We start from the raw sequence: 12,517 nt of genomic DNA on the forward strand, positions 1-12,517 counted from the left end.
CACAGGGGACTTCTCCTTCGAGATATCGGTGGAAAAGGAAAAAGTCATGAAATGCTAATTACAGAGGCTTCACGCAGAGATAACTTCGGAGATGCATCGAAATGGAAAAGTCAAGACGTGAGTCGAGAAAAGCAAAGTAAACTGCCCCAATAAATTGGCCTCCTGGGTTACCCCTACGGAAAACCGCCCACCTCCTCTCAAATCGCCGAGATGGTCAGGCTACCACGACTCCCCCATGCAGGGCATTTTCGTCCAAAAATTTGAAACTCACCCGCTCACATCCGCTACAGTGGTCTGGGGGTTTGAAAAACATGACTTTTAAAAATGAGGGGTTTTGTGATCGAGAAACTAATCTGTGTTTTTGGAATTTTACAAACTTAAAGGGTTTTTTTGGCAATTTCCACTAATTTTAAATTTAAGTTGCTTTTCTCCTCCCAAAAAAACCACTCAAACCAAATAATTAAATAAAATGATAGCTTTAAATCATGCGATAAAGACATTTTTCGTAAGTGAGAAGTATGCTAGTATGTAGCTCCAACGCCCATGATATATATATCTTTATCTTTATTTGCACTGTCAAAATTTATATAAACCCCTGCTTTTTTTAAACAGGGTAATGGTTCATGGTGGAGGTAAAAAAAAAAAAAACTAAACAAGTGTCTTTGGTGAATGGGTTAATTATTACAAATATCATATTAACGTTCTATTTTTTTCAAGGCTGGTATTTTGCTTTCCAGTTCATTCTACTTAAGCTAAACCCGACACATGGCATTGCGTGCTTTAATACACAGTGAAAATTACACCAAATTACAGACAACACACGTGCGACATATATAGCGTTTTCATTATTCCGTCGGAACAATATATCACATTCTCGTTTTTTGCTCTTTCCTCTTCGTTCTTGGTCTCCAAAACCCTCTCAAAACCCTTCCATTTTTCTCGCTCAAAAAGGCCTTCGTTTTCTCTCTATCGAAATCCCCCGGCGTCGAAGCTGGAGCTCTCCAAGCACGCGAAGCTGGGGAGGATCGCGGTCCCCTCGAGCGCCAGGACATGGATCGTCATCGGGATCAGTGTCGCCGGGGTCCTCATCCTCGCTGAGGCAGCCCGCCGTCATCACCGGCGGAGGGGATTGCCCAGAGATTCAAAGGATTTCGGGGCTTTCATCGAGCGCTTTGAACTTGCACCTTATCCCCAACCACCTCTCCCAGCTGCCCGCCTTTCCCTCTCTGGCCTCTCCTTTGCCGTCTCCGACAAGTGGGTGGATTTTTCTCATTTATTTTTGGTGATTTGCTTGGTTTGATTTGATTTTATTGGTTTCTTGTGGTTAGTTTTGATGTAAAGGAGTTTGTTTCTGGGTTCGGGAACCCGGACTGGAAGAGGACGCACGAGCCAGCGAAGGAGACGGCGTTTGTTGTCACATTGATGCTGAAAAATGGGGCTACCTGTGTTGGAAGGACGATCATGGATGAGTTGGGATTTGGGTGGGTGATCTTTGTTCCATATGATCTTTTTTATTCTTTTTGACGAACAATGTCATCCTTTTGCTACATTTTATTTGATTGTCTTTTATGCTTTGATCAGTCTTGGGTTTTGTTGGTGATTTGGGTTGATGCTTTTCAATATAATGGTTTATTGTACTGGTCTTGGGGTAATTCTTTTGGATACAGAATCTCTGGTACTCTTTTTGGATTGAGAGAATCGAGAGAAGGGAACAAGGAGGAATTGCTTCTAATTGATTTAACATGGATGTCCTTGTCAACGGCTTCCTTTTTCTTGATTCTCGAGTCCATATGTTTTTAAAAGCAATGTTTTTTTGGCTCACATTCTATGCTGCATTTGTGTTATCAATGAGGTATAATTTTGGGAAGCACACTTAGCAAAGTGATGTCACTTATATTTTGGTATATTTAGCTGTTTCCCTTGAATGATGTTCCTTTCCAAAATGTTTTACCTCCATAAGATGCTCTGCTTCCAATGATATTGACTTCAAAGGAAAAGGTATCTAGTCAATATTGATTTGTTTAACTCTTTGTTACAGAGTCACAGGTGAGAATTTACACTATGGAACTCCAATCAATCCAGAACTACCATCTCATATCCCCGGAGGTTCATCAAGTGGATCTGCAGTGGCTGTTGCTGCCGGACTGGTTGATTTTGCGCTCAGTACGTGCTTGGATTTATATGGATATTATAGAATCACTTACCTTATCATGTTTGGTCCATATCTGAATGACTGAATATTGACCTTGATGGGAGCAACCAAGATCTCCCACTGGGGGGCATTATCTGCTTGCTCAAATTTTTATCTGCTCAGCATTCTTGATAGTTAGATCATAGACGACTGAAGTGATCTAGATGGTTTTGTTTTACATCTCGTTCTTTGTCCTATATCTGCGTTTCATAGAGATATTGCCTATCTAAGGCATTTGTACATAACTACGTTTGTCCTGATTGTGATTTTCAATGACTCATATATAACAAAACTGCATTTCTACTGAAAATTGAACTAGAAATACGACAAACACTTTCCATGGGTGAGCTGCGGTGTTGCTATCTACCCCAGAACCATGCTTTAGCATGTGGTTGGATATAAACTTGTTTAAGTTCAAATAATGACTGGATTGCAAAAGCAGTTCTCATAAAATAAATTAAGAAATCTGCATGTATCTTATTTTGGTAGTTATAATCATCCTTGGTTACTAATCTTGAGTCTCAATGCTTTAATTCTTTGAATCTTTACTTTGGTGTTCTCTTTTGTTTCCATTATTAGTAAGTCCAGGTAGCCACTGCACATTTATCGTTCTATGTTATCACATATATGCTGTGATTTAGTTGTAAATACTTTGTCTTTTCTTGATTTAATTGAATGTACTTTGTTTCTCCTTCAGAGTGCAGGTCGTAGTAACAAATTTATCCAAAAAAGGAATTTCTTTCCAACTCTTCTGTTTTTGTAATTGTATTTAAGCTGCTTTTTGCAATGTGATGAAAACTGCCTATGGTGTCTTTTCGGCACTTGGCATGGAACATTGTTTCTACAATGCCCATTTATATATATGACTCATCTATGTTTGTGTAGGTTCTGATACAACTGGATGTGTGAGGATCCCAGCATCCTTTTGCGGAATATTTGGCTTCCGACCTTCTCATGGTGTTGTAAAGACTATTGGGCTTCTGACAAACACGCAAAGTTTAGATACTATTGGTGAGTGACGAATCACCATTACAGTTACTCTATTCAGTTTTTACGATTGATAAATTTTTTTGTGTTTTGTCGGTTGTTAATGTAATTACGCATACTTCCAATTCGCAGCTTTTGATACATCTGTAAGCATTTTTATGTGATAATGCGATGTGCTTCTCATTGCTAAATTTTTGTTGTTGTTCTATTGTTGAAACATGTTAGAAGATAAGCATGGTTGCCAAATTTCCTAGCCTGTTTATGGTACTCTATTAACCTCTATCTATCCATAGCTAATGTTGGCCGGCTCTTTTATAAAAGCTGATCAGGATATCAAACTTGGATTTATTTTTCAAGTATTAATTCAATGCTCAGAGTAACCTCAATCCATTGTTGGAACTTGTTGACGAGAGATCCTGCAAGCATATCATTGTTTGTGCTGTATATAACTCGTGTGCCAATTCCCTGTAGATACATTAACTTTATAGGCATTTTTCCTCACATCTGACCAATGATGGGAGAAATTTGCTTCCAATCTGTTTTTGTTTTGTTTGTAGCCTCTCTAAGTTCTGGGGTTCAGAGCCCATTTCAGGTTAGGGACTTTTTTGGTTACCTAGTAGTGGGTGTTAGTGAAGTTCACTTACTAAACTTATTACCCAAATTCAGCATTCCAATCAACAAATGAATTGACCACAAGTCAAAATGTTGGCTTTCTAACACATTGTGAGCTTGTAAAGGGTGAGTGTCTAACTTAAGACCAATTATTTTTACCTTCAACCTGATTTTGTAAAATTGATTGAGGGCTCAAAGAAAGCGTGATCCTTACGTCCATGGAAGTCATTTTAGTTGATCTATTTTGGACTTCAATTGAGTTGCTAGCCAAGTCTATGCAAAGTTCGGTATATTTTAACGTCTGGTTTGGCTTTTGGTTTAGATCTTAAAAAAAAAAAAAAAATTCAAATTTCAGGCCCAAGTTCAGCTTAAAACTAAAAATAAGCCTATAATTCGTATTTTTGGGACTGGGATTACAGTTAATTTTGGGCCAACCAATCCAAACCTTAAAATAATACTATTTACATTATTATAGTTGCAAGTCAACCAATAAAATAGCTGAGATAGATATTATTTTTCCACTTGTATCTAACCAATCAAGCACAATTGTAAGTTTATAATGATGTATTTGTACTCACATGTGAATCCACTTACATTACAAACCCATTTACTTCAAATCAAGCAGCCCCTTTGTGGATTCATATTTGGCCATGCTTCTACTTGTAGTGATACAGATTGTTGGATTGCTTAATTATTTTTATTTTGTACTATGTATGTTTCTGTATGTGGTATGTTGTACCAGAACTCTGCTCTCTTGCATCTTTCGAATGGTATTGTGCGTCATTAATGCATTTTAGACTTAATGTGAAAGCATATTATTTCCCCCACGTAACATAAGAGAAATGTGAGAAAAATGTAATAAAGGTGTGCTGTTATTAGTTTTTAAAAAGACCTTGAATTATGTTGCTGTTGTGACCGTGATGAATGTTTGTCATGCAAGTCTTAGTAGTTCTGCTTCAGGCTATAATCTCTTCTTCTCTATGTATTGCAAAAGCTTCTAGAAGATATTTGGATTTTAGTGTTTGTGTTTTTCCTGGAGAATTTCTTTAAAAAAGCTCTCAAATTTGTTTCTTTCTGAAGGCTTTTTCTTTCTCTTTTTTCTACATTGTAAGAATTGAAGCATGTGTCATAAACTGTTTTTGAACTTGTTGCTGAATATAAGGAGCATTTTGATGGTCAATGGTGGATGTGGGTTTTGTAGTACAAATTAATGACAATAGAAGACACTTGATAGAAACTGAAAGCCATGGCAAACACAACTTTGGCCGACTATGAAGTCTACCTTGCACAAATTGTCATTTTTGACTATCTAATTATGCATGCGCAATTCCATTTTTTAGTTTCAAACAATCCCTTTTTTTTTTCCTTTATCATAATTCCATATTAACATTTGTTTCCATCATTTGAGAAATATTCCAGGATTGTTAGCTAGAGACCCTTTTATCTTACATCGTGTTGGGACCATTTTATTACAAGCAACTTCTGGGGGCCCAAGGCGTGAAAGGCGCTTGATCTTTGTTGATGATTGCTTTCAGTTTTCTAAGGTTCCTAAACAGAAAACGTTGCATGTTGTGCGCAAAGCTGCTGAAAAATTATCAGGATGTAAGTTTGATATGCTTACGCAAGTTCTGTTCTAATTGGAGGGTGAGGTGCAAAGGGATTTATTGATTTATGACCTAATTTTTGCCGACTCTATTGGTTGTGCAGACCAGGTGCCGCAACATATGAATATTGGTCAGTATATTGCTTCTAATGTACCAAGTTTAAAGGGATTTAATGAGCCATCTGTGTTAAAACAAGGAAAATCTACTTTTAATGCTCTCTCAAAGGTTATGGTATTACTGCAAAGGTGTGTTTACAAGTTATTTTTGATGTGATAGCCCATATTTCCATCTCATTTGCCTATATGTGATGTGATTTTCCTTGAGAGATGTTTGTTTTGTTATTGGTAGCAGCAAATCTAAATTGTTTCAAGTTTTTTTAAGACAAGTGATTGAAACGAGGCCAATTATCCTATTTATAGTCTTGTGATCATCAGTTACCACTTGCTTGTGAGATTCGATACAGTCCAGTTGTTCTCAGTGATTAGATAATTTGTATTGTGTAGGCTTGTTGCAATGTCTGAAGCATCTGTCCAAAAGCAAGTTTCTGATAAAAAGGTCAAACCATCATTATTTACTTCATTATTCACCTTCTGTTGCACCTTCTAAATATGAGTGTGTAGCAGGAACTATTATCCAAAGAAACAAAATATAGCAACCAAAGCATTTTTTTGGGTTGTAATGTCTTTTCCTTCTGTTCTCCTGTCATGGACAACTTAAGAAAATAATGCCTTTATTCTGACCTTATTCACTATCAATTCCATCGACTTTTATCAAATGACATTAATTACTTGAGCTGAAAAGTGTTGACTTTGATGGGAAGAATTGCATAGCTTCTGTTATCAGTGATAATACATGCACTGCAGTATCTTGACCTTTTATGTGAAGAATTTTGATTTTCTCTCTTCACAGAGGGGGTCTTGTTTTCCCTTCTTAGATGATCTCTATCTTTCCAACTTACATTTAGTAGTATGCAGTTGCCAATTAGCATATGCAACCATTTGTCTCCAATTACTAAATGCTAGCTTTGCTTTAAGAATTGTATGCATTAGACCACCTTTAATTTCCTTGTAATTGTGAATCTATGTATGGAATCTGGCTGCTGTAGATGGGTACTTTTGTCATTTTATCCTGATGATTTATTCATATATTTGATGCTTATGGTATACAGTACATGTGAAAGATTTGGCTTGCATTGCTTATTCTTGAAGTTCTCTCAATCAAAACCTTTTTTTTTTTTCACTATTTTGTCACACCCTGACAGATGTTTGATAAATATCCGTTGCAGATATGAGTTCAGAATGAATCATGCGGGATGGTTTAACTCTGTAAAGCCTAGGATAGGTCTTGATATCTCTACTCAAGTGCTTGGAGCAATTAATTCATCATGTGAAGATATTAAATCTTTGTATAAAGTTCGGACAGAACTACGAGCTGCCCTAAAAAGCCTTACCAAGGTATTCATATGTTAATTGCAATTATGGATGGTATTTTCAGTACCTGTCATACTTTTTTTTCCTAGATTGTTAGTCATCAAGTCACTGCTTGCTTTAGTCATGCTAATTCTATGTTGTTATTCTTGTGGATCTTCTATAAATAGTGTTCAATTTGAAAATTCCATGCAGTCAATTTTTCATTCTTCATGTTAGTTATAAAGTGAACAATATTATAAAGATAGATAAATGAAGCCCTTGGCTAGGCATGTTTGATCCAAGTTTCATTTTCTGCGATTCCAATAATTTGAACATCGGTGAGAAGGATCTGAACCTGCACATCATACATCATGAGGAACGTTTCCTGTTGACTTGACTTACTTATGTACCAGCCCAATATGAATTTATAATTTCCTCAGGATTGTTGGATTGGTGAATTTTGCTTAATCTCTCTGGGAAATGATATGTACAGACGGCAGAAATTAGTTTTTTTTTGTTGGTTTAATTCCCTCTTGTTTCCTAATTTCTGATATAGTTTTGTATTATTAAAAAAAATATTTTTTACACTGTTTTTTTCCTATTTCCTTCAGGATGATGGAATTCTGGTGATTCCGACCACCTCTGATTTTCCATTGAAGTGTCATTCAAGAAAGAAACTGTTACCTGAGTTCGAGGGTCGCCAGTCCTTTTTGTTGAGCATTGCAGGGATGTCTGGATGTTGTCAGGTATTAACTCTCTCTGTTATATATATATATATTGTTAGAGAATTATATATAGCAAGTAGCAAAAATGTATTGTCTTGGAGTTTTCACTTAAATTTTGTTTAAATTTATAGAGTGAGGTGCATAATTTCTCTGTTTCTGCTTTTCTTTCAGGTTACCATTCCACTAGGGAAACATGATGGTTATCCTATATCAGTATCATTTGTAGCAGCACATGGAGCTGACAGGTTCCTTCTTGATACTGTTTTGGACATGTATCCTGGTCTTCAAGAAGAAATTAGCATTGCATCAAACCTTCCACTGGCACCAGATGCTAATGGGGATTTGGATGCCTCAGAACTACTAAAAGAAAAGGTTTTTTTTTTTTTTAGTATGTTGCTTGTTTTTTTAGTTCGCAGGATGACATGAAGTATTTCATAGTACCTGTTACATAAATTAATTTTGGTCCTCAAGATTCATAATCAATTTTCAAAGGAACAAGTCCTTCAGTTTGTCTGTTTCATTTTGATATCTGTCAACTGTTGGCCTATACCAGTCTTTTTTTTCTCTTTCTTTTTCATCTCTGTGATAAATGAGGCTTCCTTGAGTTTGATGTACTTGATCTTTATTTTCTATGCCGCATTCAAACTGTGGACCTGATTGAGCTCCAATGTGGTGCACTTACCATCCTCTCTTCATTCCTTGTCATTTGTTCTTTTAAATTTTGCTTTTGAACTCTTTATATCTTATTCTATGGTCATGAAGCATGAAATTATCTACAATTTGTGCTTCGAAGGAAGGCCAGGAAGCTCATGCATATGGATTTGTAAAATTAGCTTCCACAGAACTCACTGTAGCTCTCAACCAATGCATCCAGAGATCTGGCAAATTTATTTCAATATGGAAGTTGAAAAGGCACATGAAGAGATTTTGATGTAACAATTGGAATTCAGTAACTATACAAAGATATTTGCATTTTAATTATTGTACTTATGCAACATTTTATTAGGGGAATGCCGCATTCAAATTAAGACATTGGAACAAGGCTGTTAACTACTACTCTGAAGCTATCAAATTAAATGATACAAATGCAACTTATTACTCAAACAGAGCTGCTGCTTATTTGGAACTTGGATGGTATATGGATCCCTCTTAATATGTATCTGCTCTGCTAATTCTTTTAGATTTAGGGGACTTTGCATTCTGACCACGATCAATTTTTGCACAGCTTCCAACAGGCTGAAGCAGATTGCAACCAGGCTATTTCATTAAATAAGAAGGTGAGAATTACCTTGTTGAATTTCTATTTGTGTTTCCACCATATATGCTGTTTATATTCTTGCCAAAGTTGTCTTTTACCTAGTATCTTTTCCTTCGTAGTGCTTTGTCACTGGTTTCATTATTATCTAAACTTACTGTCTATATGTCAGTAAGAAGTCTGTTGTTCAGTTGGTACTTTTTGTCTGAAAGCTTTGTTCGATCCATTTAGCCAATTAGTGAACATGGATGCTGGCCCATGGAATTGCTTAAATCAATCAATTGATACAGATAATTAAGAGTCGGGCTTTCATCCAACAAACACAATCAACACGAATCATGCCGTGATTCCAATGAATTAGCTTGTTATAACTTAGGAGTCAATAAAGGTCAAAAAGTATTAGCTCCCAGCAAACAATATTGTCTCTCAAAGGCAACCTGGAGTAAGTATGTGTTGCTTGATCTCAAGGATTGACCATCTAATATCTCTATTTTCTCATTGAACTCTTATCTGATGGTGATGTAATCTGCTTTCTGATAGTGTAAATTGCCTTTGTATGGCATTTTGTCAAATTACACTTCATCATATTTATGCACGAGAGTAAATGGTAGAGATTACACTTCATCATATTTATACAGGAGAGTACAAGGCATTTCTACCAACAATTCTCATGGCTGTACAAGGCTGATTTAAACTTGAGGTTTTTTTCTTTTTATTATTGTTGAACTTGATAAGTGAGAACATTTGCTGGAGGCTGTTAAAATATATCCACTAAATTGCCAAGCCAAGGTTCTCATAGTGCTTATTCCGCATCCATGAAAGATTGTGCAATATTTATAAGGAGTTTTTCTTGAAAGAATCCAAATATTTTACTCACAACTTCGAATGCAAATATTTGTTACACAAATTTTGTTCTAGGCTGATTCTGATGTTCATTATTTGTTCTTAACTTCCAATTTATTTTATTTTCAGATTAGTTTCTTTCTTTGGTATATAATGCCAAAAGGTTTATGACTGGACTTTCTTATTACTGTCATAAATAATTGTGTGTATGCCATCTTAAGTTGCTAATATGTTTTCCTCTAATCAGAATGTCAAGGCGTACCTAAGACGGGGAACTGCAAGAGAAGTGTTAGGATATTATAGAGAAGCTATTCAAGGTGAGTATAACCTTTTAAATATATGCTTTTGAATGATAAGCTATATCCTGCACTACTGAAACTACTATATGGCTGATCCTTCTTTTTACCTAAATTATTCTTTATCCCCATAATGCAACTTTTAACATGTCCAAAGGATATGTGCTCGCTGACAAATAAACACACCTATTGTACATTTATATGTGGCACAATGTGCTTGTGTGTCATTCTTGAAAATTAACTAGCTAGTACAATTGTATATCATGATGAAATGAAGCAAGCTGATTGCACATTGGATGATATGGATCAGATGTTTCCAATTTACATTTATTTATTTTTTACATTTTTAGAATGCATTGTGATTCACAGCTTAACGAGTTGTAGGATAATTCATGGAACATTGAACTAGGATATGACATTGTATGTAGATTTAAGGTTTTGTTGGTAGAACAGTGGATCAAATTGATTCATTTTGTAAACTCATTTTAATCCTTTAAAAGTCTCTTTTGCCCGTGAGGTTCACGCGGTCTGTATTTTTTGTTCTTTGTAGATTTCAAGCATGCCCTAGTTCTGGAACCACAGAACAAAACTGCAACGTTGGGTGAGAAAAGAGTGAAGAAACTGATGGACTGATGTTGACAATGCAATTCAATACACTGATTCTGCATGTTTGTGATTCAGTTGATGATAGTTGTTGCAGAAAGAAGCTGCAATTTGAACGCCGATGAAGATTTCCATAATCTTTTGGGCAAAGAACAATATATTAATTTGTCCATCTAGACAATATATGTTCACAAGATATAAGGCCTTTCTTCAATTTTTTTTCTTGCTGTATAGTTTGGAGAAAGGTGGAAGAGAAAGTTTTCAAGTGTATCCTTCTTGTTCTAAATGCATACTTGTTTACTTGCATCCTTGATAAAGTGCAAAGACTCTTTTAACATTCCAAATTCTGGTTCTGATTCACCACAAGACCATCAATTGTATCTTGTTGCTAATTTTGGAAAGTATATCAGAACGGCCTGATTTCAATTTTTTTATTTTTATTTTTATTTTTATTTTTTTGGTGGGCCGGTAGGCCGCTAAAAAGGCAGGATGTTGACAACCCTTGATGGATCACGTGGGGTAGGGCGGACGTGCGGATTATTTATGCACAATCATTGTTCACACCTTTAGAAATATGCTCTTATCCATGAGTTGACCATGTGCCATTTATGAAGCTTTCTTATGAAGATTCGGATACTACATGATCTCTTGATTGTTGGCAATATGGAAACAACCGCTAAAAAGACAGGGATGTGGACAATCTTTGACAGATCACATGGGGGTTGGGTCCACATACGTGGGTAGGGGGACCATCTGTGCACAATCATTGTTCACACCATTAAAATTATACTACTCTTATCCAAAAATCGAACATGTGCCACTTGTGAAGTGTTCTTGTGGAGATTCAAAGACAGAGATGTTGGACAATCTTTGACGAAACACATAGAGCTGGGTTCACATATGTGGGTGAGGGGACCATCTATGCATAATTATTATTCACACCCTTAAAAATATGCTCTTATTCATAAATCGAACACGTGTAACTTGTAAAGCGCTCTCACGGAAATCCGTGTATTACTTGATCCCTTAGCTGTTGGAAATATGAAAACAACATCATATCATATAAGTACGATTAATTTGAATTCAGTTTTAACTATAGCTTGGTATTATTGTTTTTTAGATGTGATCATCTCACTTGAATTATCTAAATAAATTGTACCTATCCTCCATTATTATCAGAAATTCTTAAAAAAATTTATAATTTAAAAAATCACATTAATTACATAGTGAGTTTGTAAAGAAAGTCAATTGTTACAGCTCTTGTGTATTAATTAGTTGTCTAAACATTATATATATATTCATTCATTGGGCTTAAAAAAGGACAAGAACCAGTGAATAACAACATCCCAATGTGCTCCATTAATGCAACTAAAACCAGTATATAAAAAAAAAATAAAAAAAAGCTCTCCCCAAGCTTGAGGTGAAGCTTCAAAAATACATTTAAAAAAAAGGCCTGAAAACATAGACATAACATAAATAAAGACATGAATATTCAATCACTCTAACCAGAATTCTTCTTCTTCTTCTTCTTCTTCTTCTTGTCTTTGTGATGATGATGATGGTGTTGTTGTTGGTTTGTTGGAATTAAAACAAATGGAAGCAGCAACATACTTAGCCCAAGCTCTCAACTGCTCCTTCATCCTCTCTTCATCATTCCATAACAAAGGATCTATTGCCTTGCCATATTGACTACCACCCTCTTCCATTTCCATTAGATCCATTACCTTCTTCTTTCTCTCCTCCTCCACCATTTTTACAACTCCAATTGCCATCTTTAATCAATTTGTCTTCCTTCCAATGCTCTCCCTCTCTTTCTTTCTTTTCTTATATATATATATATATTTATGTATGTATTATTTTATTAATATTTATGTAGAAGGAGAGTGACACGAGGAGCACGCAGTGAATAAATGAATTGTTTATGTATGTAGTTTGTGGTGTTCCCATTAGCTTGCCAACCAAGTTGACAATTTAATTGACATCTTCAATGTG

General features: G+C 35.6%; 1 protein-coding gene across 1 annotated transcript; it reads left to right on the forward strand.

Annotated features, from left to right (window-relative positions):
• Positions 1-616: 616 nt before the first annotated feature.
• Positions 617-10,957, forward strand: LOC120283311 (outer envelope protein 64, mitochondrial). Its single transcript, XM_039289958.1, has 15 exons — positions 617-632; positions 718-721; positions 838-1,254; positions 1,329-1,481; positions 2,039-2,163; positions 3,077-3,202; positions 5,210-5,392; positions 5,498-5,639; positions 6,680-6,848; positions 7,415-7,549; positions 7,700-7,900; positions 8,535-8,662; positions 8,754-8,805; positions 9,874-9,943; positions 10,473-10,957. The coding sequence occupies exons 1-15, from the start codon at positions 617-619 to the stop codon at positions 10,553-10,555; spliced, it is 2,004 nt and encodes a 667-aa protein (XP_039145892.1). The 3' UTR covers positions 10,556-10,957.
• Positions 10,958-12,517: the final 1,560 nt, after the last annotated feature.

This window comes from Dioscorea cayenensis, chromosome 19 (assembly GCF_009730915.1).
Source record: "Dioscorea cayenensis subsp. rotundata cultivar TDr96_F1 chromosome 19, TDr96_F1_v2_PseudoChromosome.rev07_lg8_w22 25.fasta, whole genome shotgun sequence".
NCBI classification, from domain to species: domain Eukaryota; kingdom Viridiplantae; phylum Streptophyta; class Magnoliopsida; order Dioscoreales; family Dioscoreaceae; genus Dioscorea; species Dioscorea cayenensis.